The 20,358-nt window shown below is 39.2% G+C and overlaps 1 protein-coding gene across 1 annotated transcript in view; it reads right to left on the bottom strand.

The window, feature by feature from the left end:
- Positions 1 to 627: 627 nt before the first annotated feature.
- cnksr2a (connector enhancer of kinase suppressor of Ras 2a) overlaps positions 628 to 20,358 on the bottom strand; it is a 52,195-nt gene continuing 32,464 nt past the window's right edge. Inside the window, 13 exon segments of the mRNA XM_044177237.1 lie at positions 628 to 3,365; positions 6,621 to 6,808; positions 7,554 to 7,778; positions 8,671 to 8,796; positions 8,799 to 8,811; positions 9,760 to 9,978; positions 10,550 to 10,647; positions 10,852 to 10,919; positions 11,830 to 11,901; positions 12,049 to 12,122; positions 13,444 to 13,619; positions 17,110 to 17,161; positions 19,183 to 19,397. Of these exon segments, the coding sequence (XP_044033172.1) occupies positions 3,168 to 3,365; positions 6,621 to 6,808; positions 7,554 to 7,778; positions 8,671 to 8,796; positions 8,799 to 8,811; positions 9,760 to 9,978; positions 10,550 to 10,647; positions 10,852 to 10,919; positions 11,830 to 11,901; positions 12,049 to 12,122; positions 13,444 to 13,619; positions 17,110 to 17,161; positions 19,183 to 19,397 (1,724 nt within the window). The 3' untranslated portion in view covers positions 628 to 3,167.

Raw genomic sequence — 20,358 nt, 5'->3', positions numbered from 1 at the left:
AATTCCTGCACTCAAAACCTTACTTAAGCAAAAGTGTGTATTAAGTAGTAGTAAGTATTATCAGCAAAATTTAAAGTATCAAAAGTATCATTCTGCAGTAAAATGGTCGCTGTCAGTGTTTTACTATTATATCTGATGTTTCTGGATTAATATTACTGCTGCAATACTGTGTATGTTACATTTTACTGCTGTAGATGTTTAAGATTGAGCTAATTTTAACTACTTTATATACTGTTGGGGAGTTTAATCTACAGCAATGCATCATGGTCTAGAAGATCATCATATGTTTGTAGCGTCGCTGTCCTGTGAGAACCATGTATCTCCAAAAAGTCAACTTTTCATGAGAAAAACAGCCCTGTTTTCAGCTTTGTGACAATGCATTTTCCAGCTAATCCAAGTTTTTTTAAATAGTTTATTTAGCTTAAGAAGTAGGAGGATGAGGGGGGATGAGGATTGGTCAACTGGGATCTCTGTTGGTCTGTCATGGACTCTCTCCCTCTGTCTCCCTTGTTGACAAAGACAGTACAGCAGCTGTTATCGGTGCTCATCATCCCTCCCCACATCCTGTCAGCATCCTCTCCTTTCTCACCACCGAAACGAAAAAAACAAACAAACCACAAATACATCTTCATCCAAATGACCACACTTTATTGGATCCACCCTCTTCTTCCGACAGAACACGCAGAATGAATCACATAAATAAATACTGTTATTTTACTATAATTTATAGATTGAACATTAAAACAATCTTTACTCAACCAAAAGTCCAAAAGAAACCTGATAGAATTAGAGAACATCATCCAAGACACTTTGCACTCTATTAAGAGAGATCTACTGTATCTACAGTTTTCAAACACAAAAACAGAAAAGGAATATTGTGTTTATCTACAACAAAGACATGCTACTACAACCAACCACGGGCAGCAGCATAGAAAGAGCATTCAAACTGTCTGTGTAGTGTGTTTATTGGCGTGTGTGCGTATTTGTGTGTACGATTGCTTTCATAGTTTTGTGCAGCGTCTCTGAGTATTAAGTCATTTGCCAGCAGCATACAAATAACAAACTAATATATTTTTTATTAGACCCATATTTCAGTTCCTAAATATTTCCTCATATTCTCTATGTGACATGCAGGCTACAGAGAGCCAAATGGTCTCTGAGGAAAAATCCACCCTTAGAAACTTTTACACCATTACGTAAAATATAATCAATACGTGATGTTCGGAAAGTTTCAGGAGTTATTTTGTGATAAACGGTCTACTTTTCTACTTCCCTTGCTTATTACTTTAATCAGAGATTATTTGTGTTTTTAGGATTGACTCATGTACTTGTAGTTGCCATGGTGACCATATTAAGCAAACAGCAAGAATCCGGTGTGTACAATGCCTAACATGTTGTCAACAAACTGCCTTTTAAAATCTAATAATTTCATCAAATTTGCACATCACACAAACACCAGATTAAGATTTCTAAAACAAAGAGTTTAATTCTTCTGACAACCACAGGGGGAGTCAAATTTCCTCAATTCTTAGAGCTGCAAAATCTGGATAATTTTACTTGAACAGACCCTTTGTTAGAGGATGGGTTAGGTAGGTTTCATTATGAAGTTCTGCTGAAGTTAATATGAGGCTTCTGCAGTCTAAGTTAGAGAAGTCAAATGGCTATTTATTTTACTAAAGTTACAGTCTGTTTAGTACAAAATTGCATTTTTGCATTTTGCATTTTTACACAAAACAAGGACTGTGGATTTCTGTCCATCTCTTCCACTGAAATTATTTGGATCTCTTTGCAGCCATTATGGACAGGAAGAACTCTTTGAATGTACATTTGGGCATATCAGTATTGTTATAAGACAGACTTGAAAACTGTGAACCTGTCCTTTATGTGATATCATCGGATTGGGTGATGTAATAAAAGCTATAACAGTATATTTATGTAGGTATTAGAGGCATTATAGAGGCCTTGTTTGAACATGAGCTGGTTTTTAAGGAGATAATTATTGCATAAAACAATAAGAAAAACAATAATGAAGCATCATGCATTATAATATTTAACTGGAGACGTTTCATGTTTCTGTCAAAGTGTGTTAAAGGAGATATTTAGGCCTAGAAATGAATTAATGAGCTCTCATAAAGGCAGCTGATATCAAATGTAAAATTAAATAAATGGCATCAACGATTATATTCTAAGACAAGACTCTTGTTTTACAGTGACATTGCTGGAGGTAAAGTGATACTAAGTGAAAATTAAGTAACAGCATGACAGGGAAACTGGCATCATAGCAGTTTTGTGCAAGAAAACATAAAAATACCACAACGCGGGCTCACTAGCTGTTTGAAAACAGTGTTAAAAGTGTTTTTAGGGTGGACTTTTCCTTTAAATGAGTCCTATTCCAGGAGTGTGCATGCTTCAGGTCCAGCCCAGCACAGTACGTAATTCTACCAAACCAGCACAAACAAAAGTCTATCAAACTAGATAGAAACAGAGACTAGTTGATTTAAAAAAAGACTTGTGCTGTTTTCTGCTGTAACACTCACTGTACAGAAAATATCATCATAGACATCAAGTATCAGGCTTGATGGAATACAATGGATGTCACTCGGTGGCTGTTAAACTTGTCTATGAGACACTGTGCAGTCAGTAGAAACATGGCACAACAAGCAGGATGAAATACTGTTAATGGCGGCTCATGAAGATACTATTCTGAGATCTCTGTCTCTGAGATGTCAGGAGGAACAAACTGATGTCCAAAGTAAGTTCTGTTGCTTCTTTATATGGCGTTTTCCATGGCGAGTATTTAAATAGCACAAAAGCTAACATGTAACACTTAAGATTCATTTTATCGTCCTCCCCCGAGCCAGCTGGAGTGGCACAACCAATCAGCTCGTAGATTGATGTGACATGGGGGCACACGCAGGCGTCTCCTCAGAAAGCTGTCATGGTGCACTAGTACACTGCGGCTGCTGAAAGCGTATCGGGATGTGAAGTCAAGTTGTCCCTACATCCCCTCTCTCGACCGAGTCCATCACTATCTGCTCTGATGCAAAACCTTTGCTGATCGCAATTTCTGATGCATCAAAACATCCGCTGCAATTTGTTCCAACTCTTTCCAGAATCAGGAGATGAGAGCAACTTAAGTGTGAGTGTGTGTGAGTGAGTTTTACTCGTCAGACGTGGGTCTCGATGTAGGAGTGTGTGTGAGAGAGTGAGGGGGTTAGGGGAGGGCCGGGGTCTGATTCAGCGGTAGAGTCTGGCTCCTGAGAGAACAGCTCCTGATAGGCTCTTTTCCACTCCTGGAACTCTGCCGACGACAGCTGGGGATTGGCCAACAGCCTGTCAATCAGCGCTAGCTCCCCCTCCCTGTCCTATGGGGGGGATGCAGAAACAAAGGAGGGGCTGGTCACTTTTAAATTTTTTTATAAATTTTAAACCACTAAGCTTTAAAACGCAGACACACGTGAAGCAAGACACACACTTAAGGGGATACACTAAGTTTTGGGGAGATTTCACACTTGTTAACAGGTGAGAATGTAGACACTAAGAACATCCATTCATTCTTGGTAGATTATTTGTTCTGGTTTTCTAAGATGTCATGTGAAAAGTCAGAGACTCTGACAACTACAACTACTCAAATGCTAAATGGTAAGTAAGGAAGCCTTTATTAAGGGTTCAGAAGTTGTAATAATTGGCATTATTAATGATTAATAAATCATTTACCAATGTTTTTGTTTTTTTTAGATATAAGCCATTGATAAGAACAATGCTGGGGTTGCCAGGTTGGCCCTTGGCTAGTGTTGGAGCAATGGACCACGTTCTGGAAAAGGGCTGCAGCACACCTGGACCAAGTTCCATCTGTTAACAACTTAGTAATATTTACAAATAACATTTGATGGATTACTGCAATAGTTATGGCTTATTTACATTTGTAATTGCAGATGACTCACTAAAAAGAAACTGCGAAACCTGTGACCCTTCATTAATACATTGTAATATTTCATCGCTGTCCACTGAAAACCATGTATCTCCAAATTTGGGGATTTTGAATTTTTCAGATAAACTGAAGGATCAAGCGTTCCTTTATGGGTTGACAAAACTCTACTAATCTATTTTAAGAAATTCCCTAAAATGATCTGCAAATGCATCGTCACACAGCTGAAAACAGGGCTATTTTCTTTGCTCATAAAAAGTTTTGGAAATACATAGTTTTCACAGGACAGCAACATTACTGCAGACTAGATGTCTTATTAGAAAGTAAGAAATACATGACTGTTTAATAATGACTTACTATAACTGTAGACTTGGTGGCTTGAGTTGTTCTTCATGGCTTATAACTGATCTATAAAGCATTAGAAAGTGATTTATTGACCATTAATAAAGCCATTAGTTACAATTTATAAACACTTAAGCACAAAGGTGCCTTTCTAGAATATGTTACAGACATCCTTATTTACAAGAGAATTGAAGGTTAATGGATAATTGTGATCAACTAAAAATCATTGTCAATATCTGAAACAGTCACATATAAACATAGCTGCATTAACTACACTGAGTTATTGATATTTCAGTGTTACATTTTGTTAAAAATCAATAGCTTTGGATTAATAAGTTCTCTTACTTTAAATCCAAATTTTGGGATACTGCATATCCATATTGATTTAATCAAGTGAGGACAACAGAAAACAGAGATGTGTCTTAGTCTGGCTACTGACTTTAATTCTCTTGATGTCACATCTAGGGCATAATTATCCAGCCATTACGAAAATATTAAACATAGCATATACAAACCTCCTCTATCGTTATTGTCTGCTACAACAGAGAAGTTCTGCATCACTAGAGCTAAAAGTTAGAGTACACTTCTTCTTCACTTGTCATCTAGACTGTAGCTTGTTGTTTCGGTTCAATTTGGATACATAAAAGATACAGAGAAAATATGCATGTTTCCACAGCAACTGCTGCAGATGAGTTGATGCTTCCTGCACAGACAAATACAACCTCATCCTGAAGAGCAATTTAGGGTAGGGTCTACCAGTGTCACATGGAGGATTTTGGTGTCTACTGTAAGCTCTCATTATTTGACAGAGGTACATTTCAAATAAACTCCCCCCAAAACTTGGTGTATTCCTTTAAGAGACTCCAGACAGGGAACAAACATGTAAGCTCCTCCATCCAACCTGTACCAGCAGACACGGGCAGCCAAAGCCACAGGCCCTCGCAAAAAAGCTACTGTAGCTACACGCACAAGCGACAAAGCCCCACGCCCTCACCAACCATCCACGCCCACGTACACGGAGGAAGCAACAAAGATACAAACTCTAGAGACAAAAAATAAAAAAATAAAAAAATAAAACAGCCACAGCAAAAGAGCCATTCATAGGCACCCAGCCCAGAAACATAACCACTGCTCATATAGCATAAAGCCACAGATGGCTGCTTGACAAAACTCTATTAAAAAGACTCAAACCAAACCGAGGAGACAGACTGGGACAGATGACAGCACTGAGACTAACAAGACAGAGACATTTTCCAGCATGTGTGTTTATGTATGCGTGTGTGCATATGTGTTTATGTGGAAATCGGGGTCGGAAATTACAGCTAAAATGCACATGAAAGTTTCCCTCTACAAAAAAAGGGTACCATTTTATCCATTTCACCCAGCTCACATTTAATGTGGTTAGATGCGTTCATGTGTGAATGTGATTATTGTAACCCAATGGGCCAAGAAAAATATAATATGACAAAAGGTCATTATTTCAGTCCACACTTGATAAGATACAAATAGTGGATTTTAATCAGAAAATGACAAGATTTCAGTTTAGTAAATGTTAGCACCACAAAGTGAGTTGCATCAGAAAATGCCAACCTCATACTAACCTCAAACTAAATAGTATAAACAAATACAAGGGAAAATTGCACCTTCTGTAAGAATTGCAACAGAATAGTGGGATACAGATATGAGTGAGATATAATGAGGTATAATACAAATTAAAGTTATAATCCTTAAGATATTCATGAAATTAGATCTATTTAAAGATGCTATTAATAGTCAGCATTTTCCAGCACTAGCCATTCAATGTATTTATATTCAGTAAATATCTCTATATAGTAGTTTTCATTATTAGTGGCGGAGTCCGCCATTCCCGCGCTGGAACAAAAAGGAGCAGCCACACCTCCAACTCCTCAGCTCCTGTTGCTCTCCTGTTGTGTGGAAAACTATTAACTAACTAAGCAATTATTTTAACTTCTTTATTAAAACAGCGTGCATTTGTTTGGCTGCACTGTAAACAGAAACACCAGCTGCTCTTGTGTTATATTTCTGACAAAGTAGCTGCTCAACAAGTGTTTGCTATAGTTTTAAACCTCACCAGGAGCGCGTTTTGCCAGCAAATCATCCAGGACGGATATCTTAAGGATTATGACATTAATATAAAACAAATCTCACTAGCAATAAAAGTTAAATAAAATTGTCTCAAAAAGGACTGAAAATGTACTAAAATGTCCTTTAATTCTTACCCTTTTTTATGTGTGCATGATATCCATGTATATTTGCTAATGAGTATTTGTGTGTGCATATTTATGCCTATATATTTCCTGCATGTGTGTGTCTTCATGTGTGAACCAACCTTCAACGTGGACGTCATGATGCGGAGGCGGTGCAGACGCTCGTTGAGCTGAGGGTCGGCGGCCCGTCGGAGGAAAGACTGCCTGAACTCTGATTGACCTTTGGCCTCTGACCCGCGGCCTAGAGGACACACCCCGCCCTGCTCGCACGCACGAAACAGGTCGCCCAGGGATGCACCCTCGCTGCCACCTTCACAGTCAGGGAGAAAGACACACTTAATGGTGATTTAAACCCTCAGTCACTCCATTCCTTCCATTCACAAGATTTGACGTTAGAGTGGTAAGAGCTGTCAGAAACCTGATTAGACTGAGTTATATCTCAGAGAAACCACTGGAGGACAGCAGCACACACCTCAACACTTTGATTATACAGTATAATGACTTGCATTATTAATGATGATGATAAATCCTGTTCTCTCTTTCCTTTCAGCTTCAGGGACGTCCTCTCCATTTTGGCGGTTTTATTTCCACTGCTTGACTAATTAAATGGCAATTCACATGATTTTAATATGTCATTGTTCATGTCTTTGTTACTCTCTATTGTTTACTATTTTAGTTTGGCACTTTTTTTTCTGTACGCTGCTGGGCTCACCGTGGCAACCACTTAACCATTGTCTCATTAGCCTCATTAGATCAGTGTATGACTGGAGTGTGTGTTGCCCTACTAGATTTAAATGATGATGATTTAAATGGAAATGTGTCTGCCTGAGAGCGTTTTTATTTCTGGCACATGTACTGACGTCAGCGTCTTCACCTTAAAAAAAAAAATTCAGTCTCTGGTGGCTGTCATTCGATGTGAGACACATTTTTCCTTTCTGCTCGTACCTGACGTCCACCCCCCCACCCACACAATACAATGCTACATGTATTTGCTTGGTGCTCTTTCTCCTCTTGCATGTGTTTCACAGTATATGCATGTTCCTGACTAAACTCACCGTTGTGTGTTTGCTGTTCTTCTTTCGCAGGGGGCGTGAGGAGTGTGTGTAGGTTGCTGTCTCGTGGCAGTGTATAGCTGCGGGGTTTCCCTCCCTGGGTTGCCATAGGAATCAGCCTCTGCATCGCCATGGGCAACGGGACATTCCTCTGTGCAGGAAGAGTGTAAACGGCTCCGGCCATCATAGTCCCAGCACCAGGACCGGGCTCAGCAAAGACGGCGTCCTCTGTAATGTAAAGAGAACATGAGACAAAGAATAACAAACATTACATTTTCTATGTTCTGTCCAATCAAAATAATCAACTATCGACTGTAAAAATCAATACAGCATCACTATTTTTTAACAGAACATGAAGTACTGTTTACACATAAAACATATGTACAAATAAAACTCACACCAAGGATGTTAAAAATTATAAAAAGTATAGAAACAACCAAAGATATTCAATATTCAACCTAAACCTCTCCAGCAACTTACTGATACATTTGGTGCAGAATCATAAAAAATAGCTTTTGTTACTTTATTACTAACACAACGTTTTTAAAAACATTTAACCATATCTTGTGTCAGTTATATTCTTTATGGGGTGATGCCCTCTTTGGAGGAAGACCACCAATCACATGTGCAAACATACTGCAGCAAGCATGATGACAAACCTGCAAAATAATCAGTGTCAAATATTCACATTATTAGTATGTGTAGCTTGCTATGTTACCCTTAGCCGCCTTAACAACTTGGGTTATTACTTAAAAATATTTCAATCCAGATGGTTAAAAGTATCTTTGAGGATTCTGGAAACACCTTCAGAACAGCGTTAAAAGTTGTTCAATCCATCCATCCATCCATTTTCTACCGCTTGGTCCCGTTAGGGGTCGCGGGTGACTGGAGCCTATCCCAGTGACTTTGGGCCTTAGGCAGGGTACACCCTGGACAGTAACTCTTTTACAAATTTTTACAAACATCAGAGTATTTTTTTTTTGGATGCTTAGCTCTGTGACCTGAATGTGATACAGGGGCACAAACTGAGGCTACGTCACCTACTAATAGCATCATTTCAAGCATTTTATCTAAAAATGAGATTTGGATCCATGAAGCATCTGGTTTATCTGTGTGTTACCTAGTGGTCCAGTTTGTAGGTAGTGCAGTCCAGCCTCAGTCAGTGGTGTCTCAATCAGGTCCTGCCAGGAACGTCTCTGAGATGAGGAAGAGCGGCCTGGAGACCCTGTCTCACTGCTGCCCCCACGGGACTGGAACGGTACTACAGGAAACAGTAACAGACAAACAGAACATCGAGTTTTTTCTGATTGACCAGAGGTGAAACTTTTAAGATCATGGATCATGGTAACTCTCCTTGTGATCCATGCTAGCTCTAAAACTTTTAAGATGATGAGTGAAATTTGTCTGTATGTACCGTAAGTGCAAACATGGTTGACTATATGTATTTTATTTAAATATGGACACCAGGAAGATCCCAGTAAAAAAACATTCCAGAGGAAGAGGGCTTATAGCTTATTCACAACAGCTTATTAGTAGTAAAATTTATTTGACGTAATGTAATATTCTGATGTAGCAATGTTCATTTGTTTCACTTCCCATGAAAAACAGGTCAAGTTAAGAGCCTGGTACCTTTTATAATTTGTATAAATTTAAAAAAATTAATTTCCCAAACTCCTGGATTTGGTGAATGTAAAGAAATATAAATAAATAAATAAATAAAATAAAACAAAGACCTGCCAGCGGCCCCTCGAGGTTAAAATATTCATTACACCCAACACTACAAAAGTGCTGGAGCACTTTATAGCTTTGGGGCTAAAAACGTAAATTTCCTAAATTTATCCTGTGGGTGGTGCTGGTACAAGAGCCATTAAAATTATTTCTAAGGTAATTAAAATCAAGAGTTCCTACTGGTAGGATGAATCAGCTAACTGTGTGCCGATTACATTACGACATTACATTGTGTGTAAATGTGACATTTCAGCCTGAATACACACTGAGAGCAAAACTCAAACAGTGTCCAAAATGGAGAGCATTTATTCTCTTGGGAACATGAATGACATTTTTTGTGAACTGCTGCATATTTTGGTGGTGCTAAAGGAAAGGACAAGGGGTCATACAAAATATTACTATTAACTGTCTGAGGACCATAAATAGTCACAGCAAAATAAATGTTGTTGAGATATCTTGCTTTGGACAGACTGACACACACCTCTACAGGATCACATCTGTACTGCACGTCGCTGCTGCTGCTGCCGCCGGGCTTTCTCCCACTGTGCGTGGTGCCTCCCCCTAGATGACCAGGATGGTACTGCGGCTCTGCAGCCACAGCGGGTGGCTCGCCACAGAGGAAGTCCTCTTGGGAAGAGCGAGAACGTGACGTCTCTGTGGAAGACAGTCGAGTGGTCCGGCCTTCCAAGTAGGCACTCATCTGAAAGAGAGAGTAAAGAGTGAAAATGTTGCAGACGTCAATTGATCGTCCTGGTCTCATTCAATTATCATGACACACTTCAAAAAAGAAATTAATCCACCAAGGGAGTCAGGTGACTGCCAAGGAGGCAGGGTGATGATTGAATAAGTATGTGAGGGAGGAAGTAAGAGACAGGAAGACAATGAAGAAGAGATGAGTGTTTGGACATCGTGAAATCGAGTGTGTTTGTAGAGAAGACTCTTTATTACAAGGACGTTCAAATATTACTATCTTAACAACTTTGCAGCCTGCGTGTCTGGTGTCTAAAAAGGTGTTGTAACAGCTGTTGTTTTAGCTTTTCATTTTATCCTGGGCTAAAAAATAGAAAGACATTTAATGTGGAGCAAAGCAGCGTGAGGGCCAATTATAGCATCAATTATACCTAATTTAGCCCCACCACTCCCTGTAGGCTAAATTGGCAATAACCTTAACAGTTAAATTGGACTGCGGAGGAGCACTGAGCATGATTTTTGCCTTCAAGTACAGCATGTACTTTATATGAGCGTGTAATACAGTCATGTGTTTGACTCACTGATGGAGGCCGTGGGTAGGTATCATATGGAGGTGGGGGACTGTCCTGTTTGGGGCTGGAGGTGGTGTCATCCTCATGTTCACTCTCACTCCAGTAATCTGCAGGAAACCCACACACAGACAGTCAGAAACACCATGCATCCATCTATCCAGAAATACTATGCAAATATCCTAAAAATACCATAGGAAGTATACTGTGAGTCCAATGGGAATGGGAGTATTAGTGTGTTTGGTATTTGACATTATTCTTCAGCGATCCATCTGCTGAAGTGCCCTTCAGCACGTCACTGAATGAACCCTCACCCTGCTCCTGGCGTATCCTCTCTCGCTCGGCGTAGCCCACAGCGGCCATGTTGAGACGACTCAGCCATCTTAACAGAAGGAAGGAACACCAAAAAGGAAGTTCGGGTTCAGATTTATGGATTTATGACATAAACAAAAACTGATAATTAAATGTGAAAAAAAGAAGGATTACACATAGTGAGACAAATAAACCACTATAAAGTGTTTGTAAAGAGCATCGTAACACCCTCGAAATATAAAGACGACACGGAAGTAAATGCATAATGAAACCACACAACACTGAACACAACCAAATGCATACAAGGGAAAAATTACTCTACTGCTTTGCACTCCTATAACATTGTTAGAGTCACTGTGGACAGTTAAAAAAAAGTATAAAAATTGATGCAGCAGAACCAGAGATATCGTCTTTTTTATTCCATGCAGCCATGATAGCTGTTTCCCCCTGCTTCCAGTCTTTAAGCTAAGCTAAGCTAACCGGCAGCTTCTTCTCATCCAACTCTCGGCAAGTGAATATGCATATTTCCCATATTTAATGTCAAACTATAAAAGGTCTTAAAGACTGATTTCTCTCAGTAAACAGTAAAAAATATTCTCCCATTGGGGATCTTGTTTCCACTGCAATTCAACCTATTACAGGAATCTTTTATTATTATTACTTTGAAACTCATTGGAAACAGTGAAATTATTAACAAAGTCCTCTCTGTAGTAAAGAGATGTTTATGTAAATTACAACACATTTGGAGAGCCTTTTCACAGGTCAAAACTGGAACCTCTATGGAAATATCTTGCAAATTATGTTTTTCATACACATCACTTCCTCCCAAATAAAAACAGGCCTTCTTTTTTATCATCAAATGAAAACCATATTTGTTTTGTGCTTTGGGGATAGTAAACAGGAAGCTGCACTCTTGCCACACAGCAGGGAGTTTGCCCTTCTGCATAACCTTCATCTGTGTTTAGCACATGCTGCTTTACCTGTTCATGTCATCCACTCCATCTGCTGCAAAGTAGAAACTCTTGACCTTGGGGTGACATGCTTTGAAAGCACTAGAGAGACATGGGGGAACCGGGGGAGTTATTTTTGGAGCCAAACATTTATACATAAGAGCATGTAAACTGCACAATAATAATAATAAGAAATAAACTTTCATGGCTGTAAATACACACAATAGACTGTTTTCATCATGTACTTACTACTTCTTGCGACATTCACTGGCCCGGTCAATCTTAAACTCTGGAAGACTAACAAAACCCTCTGCCTTCTCATCCTGAACGGAAAGAGAAATAAAAGAGAAAGAGAAAGATGAATAATAAGATAAATAATAAGGAAGCCCATTGAGAGAGACTCTATGATTAGTTGATGTTTAGTTACTTTGATGAGCAATTCTGCCATCAGTGTGTGAATGTGTGTGAATGGGGTGAATTTAATATGTAGTTGAAGCGCTTTGAGTAGTCAGAAAGACTAGAAAGGCGCTATATAAGTACAGTCCATTTACCATTTACCATTTACTCTATGGGCCTCCTACTGCTTTCCAAATGACATGATTTTTACATACATCATTTCAAACCATTGTCTCTGAGTCCAACCGAAAGTAAACACAGAAAGTAGCTAACAACAGAGGGCTCTAAATCCAGGTCAACCTGCACGTCAGTTTGTTTACATGTGTGAGGCTGTAGATGGCATATATAACAGCCATTTATTATGTGTTTGTGCTGAATTAAACCCGATTCAAAGAGTATAAAACCATGCTAGCTGCTCTGTGCTTTGTGCTAAAAGCTAAAGTCAGCGTGCTAACACAAAGACAATGGTGACATGCTGACATTTAGCAGGTATAATGATTTCCATGGTCACCATCTTAGTTTGCTAACATTTGCTAATTAGCACTTGGGAATGTCATTAGTTTAGTTGATCTAAACTCATGTCAACAAATCAAATGTCAACCTCATGGTGGCAATAGATAAAAAGCCAGAGGATCACCAAAGCTATTAGGATTCATCCTCTGGGCACTGTGGATACTTGTAACAGATTTCAAGGCAATCCATTTAATAGTTGATGAGATATTACAGTCTGGACCAAAGTGATGGACTGACCGACCAACCGACATCCTTAGAGTGTCACCGCTAGCATGGCTAAAAACCATGAAGTTCCCCCGGGACTTTGAAACATTTCAAAGACTTCAGAGAACTTGTATTTTACACAAATGAAATCAGGCTGAAATCTCGTTACTATTCCACGGCACAGTCTTCCTGACTCATCCTGTAGCTGTGACATTGTAGCATAAAGCTTGACTTCAGGGTAACTTCTACACAGTGCTCTCTCCTTTTGTCTTTATCACACAGCATCAACATAATGTAGGTATTTCAAAAACTTGCATAGCTCCTGTTAAGTTCCAACAAGCACAGATTGTGACACTATGACACATTTCATCATTGCCTCTTTGTTTCAAATACCTACTTTCTTAAACTGTATGAAATATGTTACAATTTTTGGGAAACTGACACTTTTTATTGACACTAACGTTTAGTGTCAATAAAAATTCAGATAACAGGCTGGAAAAGGAGAGGACAAGTATATAAACAGACACTTGCCTCCTCATTGATGTACCAGTACAGGCAGTTGTCCTTCAGAACAAACCAGTACTTCTTCCATTTCTGAGAGAAGTAACCCTTTGCATCTCTCTTTCTCCACAGCCAGCCCTCACAGTCTCCTCTGCCCAGTGCCTTACAGGAAACACGCCTCCGACTCAGGGAGGCCAGACTTCGTCCTGGAACAACACAGAGGAAACATGAAGGCGCCGTTGACAGACAGAACGAATATAAATCAGAAATCTGACAGAAAGCATGTGTTGAAAATAAGAAAATTTATCATGACATGAGCATAGTACTAATGCTGCTTGTAAGTGCTTTTTCATAGTGTGAATAAAAGCATTCGCAAAATGCCACATCCTAATGTAGCAACAATTCTTGGCAAGAGTTCAGTCTCTGGATTTGACAGAACGCTGCTGCACTGCAGTAAGGTGAGATGTGTTTAATAAAAACTGCCTTTTTTCCCTTAAAAGCCCTGTAACATTTTTCACAGCAGGCTCCTCATTAGAGATTAACAGGGAAACTTGGCTCCCAGTTGAAGGCTGCCAAGAAACTTTTATTGTGCCGTATCAAAAGTCTTACAACTTTAAAAGGGGAATACAATTCAATATTCTATTTATTTCTGTGGCAACGGAAAGTGCTGTGTACAGTATATCTCTAAACAAAACAGAAGCTAGACACAAGAAAACTAAAGCTCAAACATGCAGGGTGAAATGTTTTAAGCCAAGAGAGACTAAGAGATAATTAATAGGTTATATACTCTGAAGTAGAGGAAACTCTGTAGCCTAAAAATGTGTTTTATTTTCAATTCATTTTCCTTGCAGCAGCGGCCTGATACCATCGCCAGTTTGAGTTTTGGCTTTAGGAGAGACTTATTTATTTTAGGAAATGAAGATTGCCTCAGCCCAGACCAAAAGGGGTAACTAATATTTCATTACTTCTTTGATAAAGATGCTACTTGGAGATTTAAATCATTATCATCACTTTAATTTTTCAAACTTTGGTTTAATAGCTGTAAACAAACAAAGCCATCGCCTGAAAAGTGCAGATGGAGCTAAAGCTTTTCTGAGCTTCTCACGATGGCAGATGGTGAAACAAGTGAAAGGCCTGTGGGAAAAAAAAAAATCTCTTCCAACATGTTGATCCTTGTTAGTGCGGTGGGAGGGGAAAAAAAGCTTTGGTCAAAGAGGCAAAGAAACTGATAGCAGTGAGTTGGAGAGAAGACAATTAGGGATAAAATCATCTAAACAAAAGGAAGCAGAAAAGTGATAAACACTCTGTGTCAAAGGTGAGATAAAAGATGCCAATCATCTGAACCATGGTCTCATTTGTTTGAAGAAATAAAACAAAAATTCTAAAAAATAAAAAAAAGTAATAAAAGAACTGAGATTTATGTATAAAAATACTACATATTACACTGTTAATGCTCTACAAAGAAATGTGGCCAAAACATGAGTAGCTTTCATCTTTCTGACAGTAGTGCCCTTCTGACAAAGAAATGCTGAATCACTGGATTTTCAAACGTAAATGTTCATTTGGACTAAATGTACAGTATATTGCAAACAGATGCCTGCAGTCCAGTCTGGACTCATGAAAATCTGTGAAATGAGCACGATGTGTTAAAATGAAAATACAGTGGTCTCTGCACAAAATGTGAGCAAAATCTTTACTCCTGACGATGAAATGATTCAATTGTGGAGACTCAAGCTGAAGCAGATAATAATTTGACAACTGCAGCAGGATAAATTCCCAATTTACAGGACAATAGATCCCTACAGTCAGTGAAGTTTTTATTTTTATCTCACCAGATGAAATAAACGAGAAGCAGTGACTGATTAGGTTACTAACCAGCATCTTTTCACCTATGCATAAACATTAATAAATGACCAAAGAAAATGTACAACAGCACTAACATGACTGCAAGACTGACTAGTGCTGAACACCAATTTTGATAAACAATTTATGGCATTAATCAAGCAAAAATGTCAAATTTTAGCTTTCAGCTTTTTTCCAGCTTCTCAAATGTGAATATTTTCTCTGTTTTATGTCAATGTAAATAGACTTTTTTTTTTTTAGTTTTGGACAGTTGGTTGGTCACTTTGAGCTATGGGAAATCATCATGGCCATTTGTCACTTTTGTGGTCCATTTGATTAAAATGACTAATAGATTAATCAAAATCAACACAAAAATAGAAAATAATCATTAGTTGCAGGGCTAATTCTGACAACAAATCTCAAACAAATAAAAGTAATAAATAATAAGTATAAATACATATTCAGTCTATTGCCAACGCTATGTAGCATGGTTTCGACTGATACTGTGAATAAAAGCAGTTAGGTCTGCAGAGCAGGTCCGTGTGTAATGAAAGAATCATGATAGTTGTTACAGACTTGCCAGGTTCCCCCATCAATCAACCTCCCCGAGATCCCTCGCCGGAATACTAATTACACGCACCTGCTCCCCATCAGCATCAAATCAGTACTGGATAAAGGATCACCACTCACTCCAGTCAGTTGTCCGGACTCGTTCATGACAGAAAGGACTACTCTCGACAACCCTTGACTTATTACCTCTACATCGTGCTTCCCCTCCAGCGTGTTCTCCATTCCTGTCCGTGCCAGGGAGTTACCTCTCCAGTGTGTGTCTCCCTACCAGCTCTGCACCATCCACGACAGATCAGTAAGACTAAGGACAGTATCTGGGTTCATTCTTCATCGTCTGTACTACCATTGTCTGCTGTTGTTGCAATAAAACACCATCTTGTCTCATATCTGTGTCTCCCGACTCTCTGTCCGTAACAATAGTCAACCAAAATTAAAATATTAGCAAAAGACAAACCTGCACTGACAGAGAAAACCCCACTCTGTTTTATTTAATTTTATTTTTTTAGACAAACACTTTATTTTACAGGTCCAATAGATTTCTATAGTTGCCTAGAAAGGCAGTGCTATGTAACTTATGTATGTAAATTAATGGGAATGTTCCTGGACTTATTGTGGTACTAAATATGAGGGGAAATGCAGACACTTTGTTCAATGGTGCATTTCTAAGTAGTTATTTCCAATTAGTTGCTCCCATAAGAGTGCATAGCAGGTCAGCTGCACATGCAAAAAGTAGTTAATAGATTCTGGACTTTTTGTGGGGAAAAAAAAAACGTATCAGACTCAGATAATTATGCAAAGCAGAGAATTTTTATGTCTTAAATCATGTCTGAAAGGGAAATTTGTCTACGGGCAAGCATTCACTGGAGAATTACGTTTCCAATAATAAAAGAATAATGAATGGATATTTATTTGGGTTAAAATGGAGCCTGTTATTTAATGGAAATTCTTCTGGAAATCAACAACTGCTTATAAACACAATGCAACCAATAAAAGTCTCAGAATTGCGCCTCTTTTTGAACCTATAATTAGCACCAAAATACGTAGTTTTTTCCTTGAAACTTTCTAGGAAATTATTAGCAAATTACGGACCTGTAAAATAAAGTGTTACTAAGATAATTGGTTTAACTGAAGCAGCAGCTGTTCTCACATTTTTATACAATGCCCATTAGCTCAGCATCCCTGAGAGAGTGAATGACCACAACTGGCAGGTGTTGGACTGTGACAGCAGCTCCTGCTTGTGCCACGGCGAAAAGGGGAAACCGAACAGGTGGCTTGTCTGCTTACCTTTATTCTTCTTCCTGGTCTTTGACTGCAGAGAGGATGACTGTTGGTATGTCTGAGAGCGGGTTGGAAAGAAGAAAAGAAGAGGGAGGGTGAGGTAGAGAGAGCAGGCTGTCAGGATGAATCAGTGGCCTTTGTTTGCTGCAAAGAATCCTGGGATATAAAAGATGACAGATCTTAGGGAGCCGAGAAGAGGAGGCAGAAGGCACGCAGATACAAAGGCAAACTCTCTTCCTCTCATTATCTCTCACATACACATGCACACATGTGGGGGTGGAAAAGTCAAACTCACAGAGGACAACTCTCACACCTCTAAACATAGAGCAGTGGGATGGAAAGGGAGGGGAGGGAAACAGTGGCACAATAGGACATCCAGGTGACGGAGGAAATGAGAGAACATGGAGCTCAAGGGCCTCTGGGATTAAACAGAAATTTCGGTAAGCAAAACGTGAAGGACAAACATCTAAAAGAGGGGTTTTCAAGGTATGACACTGTAGGCACTCTGTGGACTACAACTGTATTTGTTTACATTTTGGTAAACTGGCACCATTAACAGTATGCCGAATTAGATATTAGCAGTTCCTGTTTGCAATGCACCCATGGATGTACAGACAATTATCACTGGATTACTTTGCTACTGAAGAAAACTTAAAAACGTGATGATTCTCAGGCAAGTTCTGCAGTTATAAGGACAGTCTTTTTTTCTATGATTTCTAAGCGGATTTATGGGCGTCTATTCGCAACGGAGCATTGGAGATAGTCATATACTCTGAAAGTGTAAGTCACTCTGAATATAAAGATATGTGTATCATGTCAGATTTGACTGAGTTATGACTTCCTCCACGCCCTCCAACTCCTCACAGTATGAAAATCTCTGATCTAAAACATTCAACTCTGGCCAGCATGTCTGAGATGTGACCTCTCTCAGCAGGTCAGATGGGGCAACACACCAGCTCTGATGTCACAATATTACACATGTCAGAGCCTGGAGCTTGGCCACTCACAGCCCCACACTCAGCAAGACAGATGACATGGGCCCGCCCACACCCACTGACATGCCATCTGCCATCGCAGCAGCCATGCACACTGTAAACACACCCTCAAACACAAGGCACGCACACACAAACACATGCAAACACATTTCCAAAGAGATGCTGTCAAGATGTATAAGCTCATCGCCGGCCAAACTGACTGTCTGGACCTGAGAGTGGCGAGCTCAGACAGACAGGCAGGGCGGACAGATGTCATGGAAGTGACAGGGGGTAATAACGAGTCAGCATTCACTCAGTTCGTACTTCAGCACAGCGCATTTTCATCAGGGGTAAAAGCTAAAAAAATTTATTTTTTTCCTCAAATCTTTGAGTCCTGGCTGTATCAAAACAAATCAGAGAGGAAGCTGATTGTTACGTAATTTAAGTTGTTTTCACTTTGAGGAGTCAACTGAGGGGAAAGTTTCATAACCTTGTTTGATCTACATAATGCAATCTTGAAGCTACTACCTGCAACTTAAGCTAGAACAAACTATTTTTCACCCTTCAAATGCTGGTACGCCATCAATTTTGCCGACATCTTTAATGCTAAGAGCTAATTGTTGTGCTGTTTCAAACTATTTGTTTTAAAGTAATAGTTTGACATTTTGGGAAATATGCTTATGATGATGAGAATATCGATGCTAACTCTTACACCTCTATGGCAGCATAAGCTGGAGCTAGTAGCCAGTTAGCTTAGCTTAGCATGAAGGCTGGAAACAGGGGGGAAACAGCTAGCCTGGCTCTGTCCAAGAGTAACAAAATCTGACTGCCAGCACATTTGATGTTAAACCTTGTTTGTTTTATCTGTACAAAAACAAAAGTGTAAAACTGATACATAAAGTTGTGCTTTACAGCTAGCTGCTTCCAGTCTTTAAGCTAATTTAGAAAGGAGTAAAAGAGAGTCAAAAGAGGTCAAAACTTATTTTAAAGAGACAGAAGAATTTAAGGGAAGTTTCAGTTCTTACATTCAAACAGTGTCAGCTGACAGTCCTGCTGATGTAAATGAAATCTATATGTTATGAAAAAGGCAAAATAACTGACTTACGTGATAAATTGAAGCAGGATCTCTCGGTGGAGAATCTCGCTGACTTGTCTGGAGGACGTAGTGGGAGGGGCTTTGGCTGTGGTGGCTCCGCCTCTTGGTGCGTTTGGCCGTGTCATTGGACCGTTTGCCCGGACGAGCTGTGTGGGAGGAGTAGTCGTCGGAGCTGATCCTCTCGTCCACACCGGACAGTCCCACATAACGCATCAGTGACGCTTCTGTGAAATTAACCAAAAGCACGCAAATGCCAAATATATCAAATTCACACACAAACGCATCAAACTTGCATCAGAGGTGATATTCTAAGGTAAAACCTTCACTTGTAGCTAATGTGCCCAATTTAGACTATAATATACTTATAATTATTTCTACAGTATCTTGTGGTATGGATCTTCTATTTGTTTTGTTTATATTCTGTCATATGTTCTTCATCAGCGCTGCCTATCAAGAGCTTTTCAATCTTTTCTGGGTTAATTAGAAACAGAATCTTAATATATAAATAAAACAGTGGCAAAAGGTCACATCACTCAAAAAGATTCATTAAAATTAGACCAGTAGAGTTTGAGATAAAACATTTCAGTTACAGAGTCTGACCTTTAATTACAGCATCATATATGGGGCTAATCAGTTTTTTGTATTTTGTATTTAGAAAATATCAGAACACAAATATCTGTAAAGCCTTCACATGTGATCAAATCTACACTGGAAATGCACCATGGCTTTGATGGTTTCGTGATTTTTTTTTGCCTTTTAGTTTTAGCAGCCCCATCAGGAGGTAACTGGCGCTTTTTAACACAGAATTTGGCAGCAAAATGTGCAACAAGTCCGTCCATTGTTTATTTCTGAACAACAAAATAGGTCATTGTCTTTCAAAACGACGCATACAACTGTGTGTGATTCATATGAGCATTCTCTGATCTGCCACCTTTATGGTGTTTTGAATTTAGGCAACTAAAACTAATGGGTTAAGGTTAAGAAAAGGTTATGGTCATACTTAAATGACCTCCTCCATAAAAGGTGTGTTCAAACTGATTTAAAGCAAATCTTAGACAGCGCAGTTGTGCACAAAGTCAATGTGACGACCAAAGTCTTATGTATAGTTAGTACATTGGCTTTTTGGGGGTTAATAAACATAAACAGAACACTTGCTGCACTTTCAACCACAAAATGTTGCTTGCC

This window comes from Siniperca chuatsi, linkage group LG19 (genome assembly GCF_020085105.1).
Source record: "Siniperca chuatsi isolate FFG_IHB_CAS linkage group LG19, ASM2008510v1, whole genome shotgun sequence".
Classification (NCBI taxonomy): Eukaryota; Metazoa; Chordata; class Actinopteri; order Centrarchiformes; family Sinipercidae; genus Siniperca; species Siniperca chuatsi.
The sequence above is the reverse complement of the archived record's forward strand: the minus strand, read 5'-3'. Positions and strand labels throughout refer to the sequence as shown.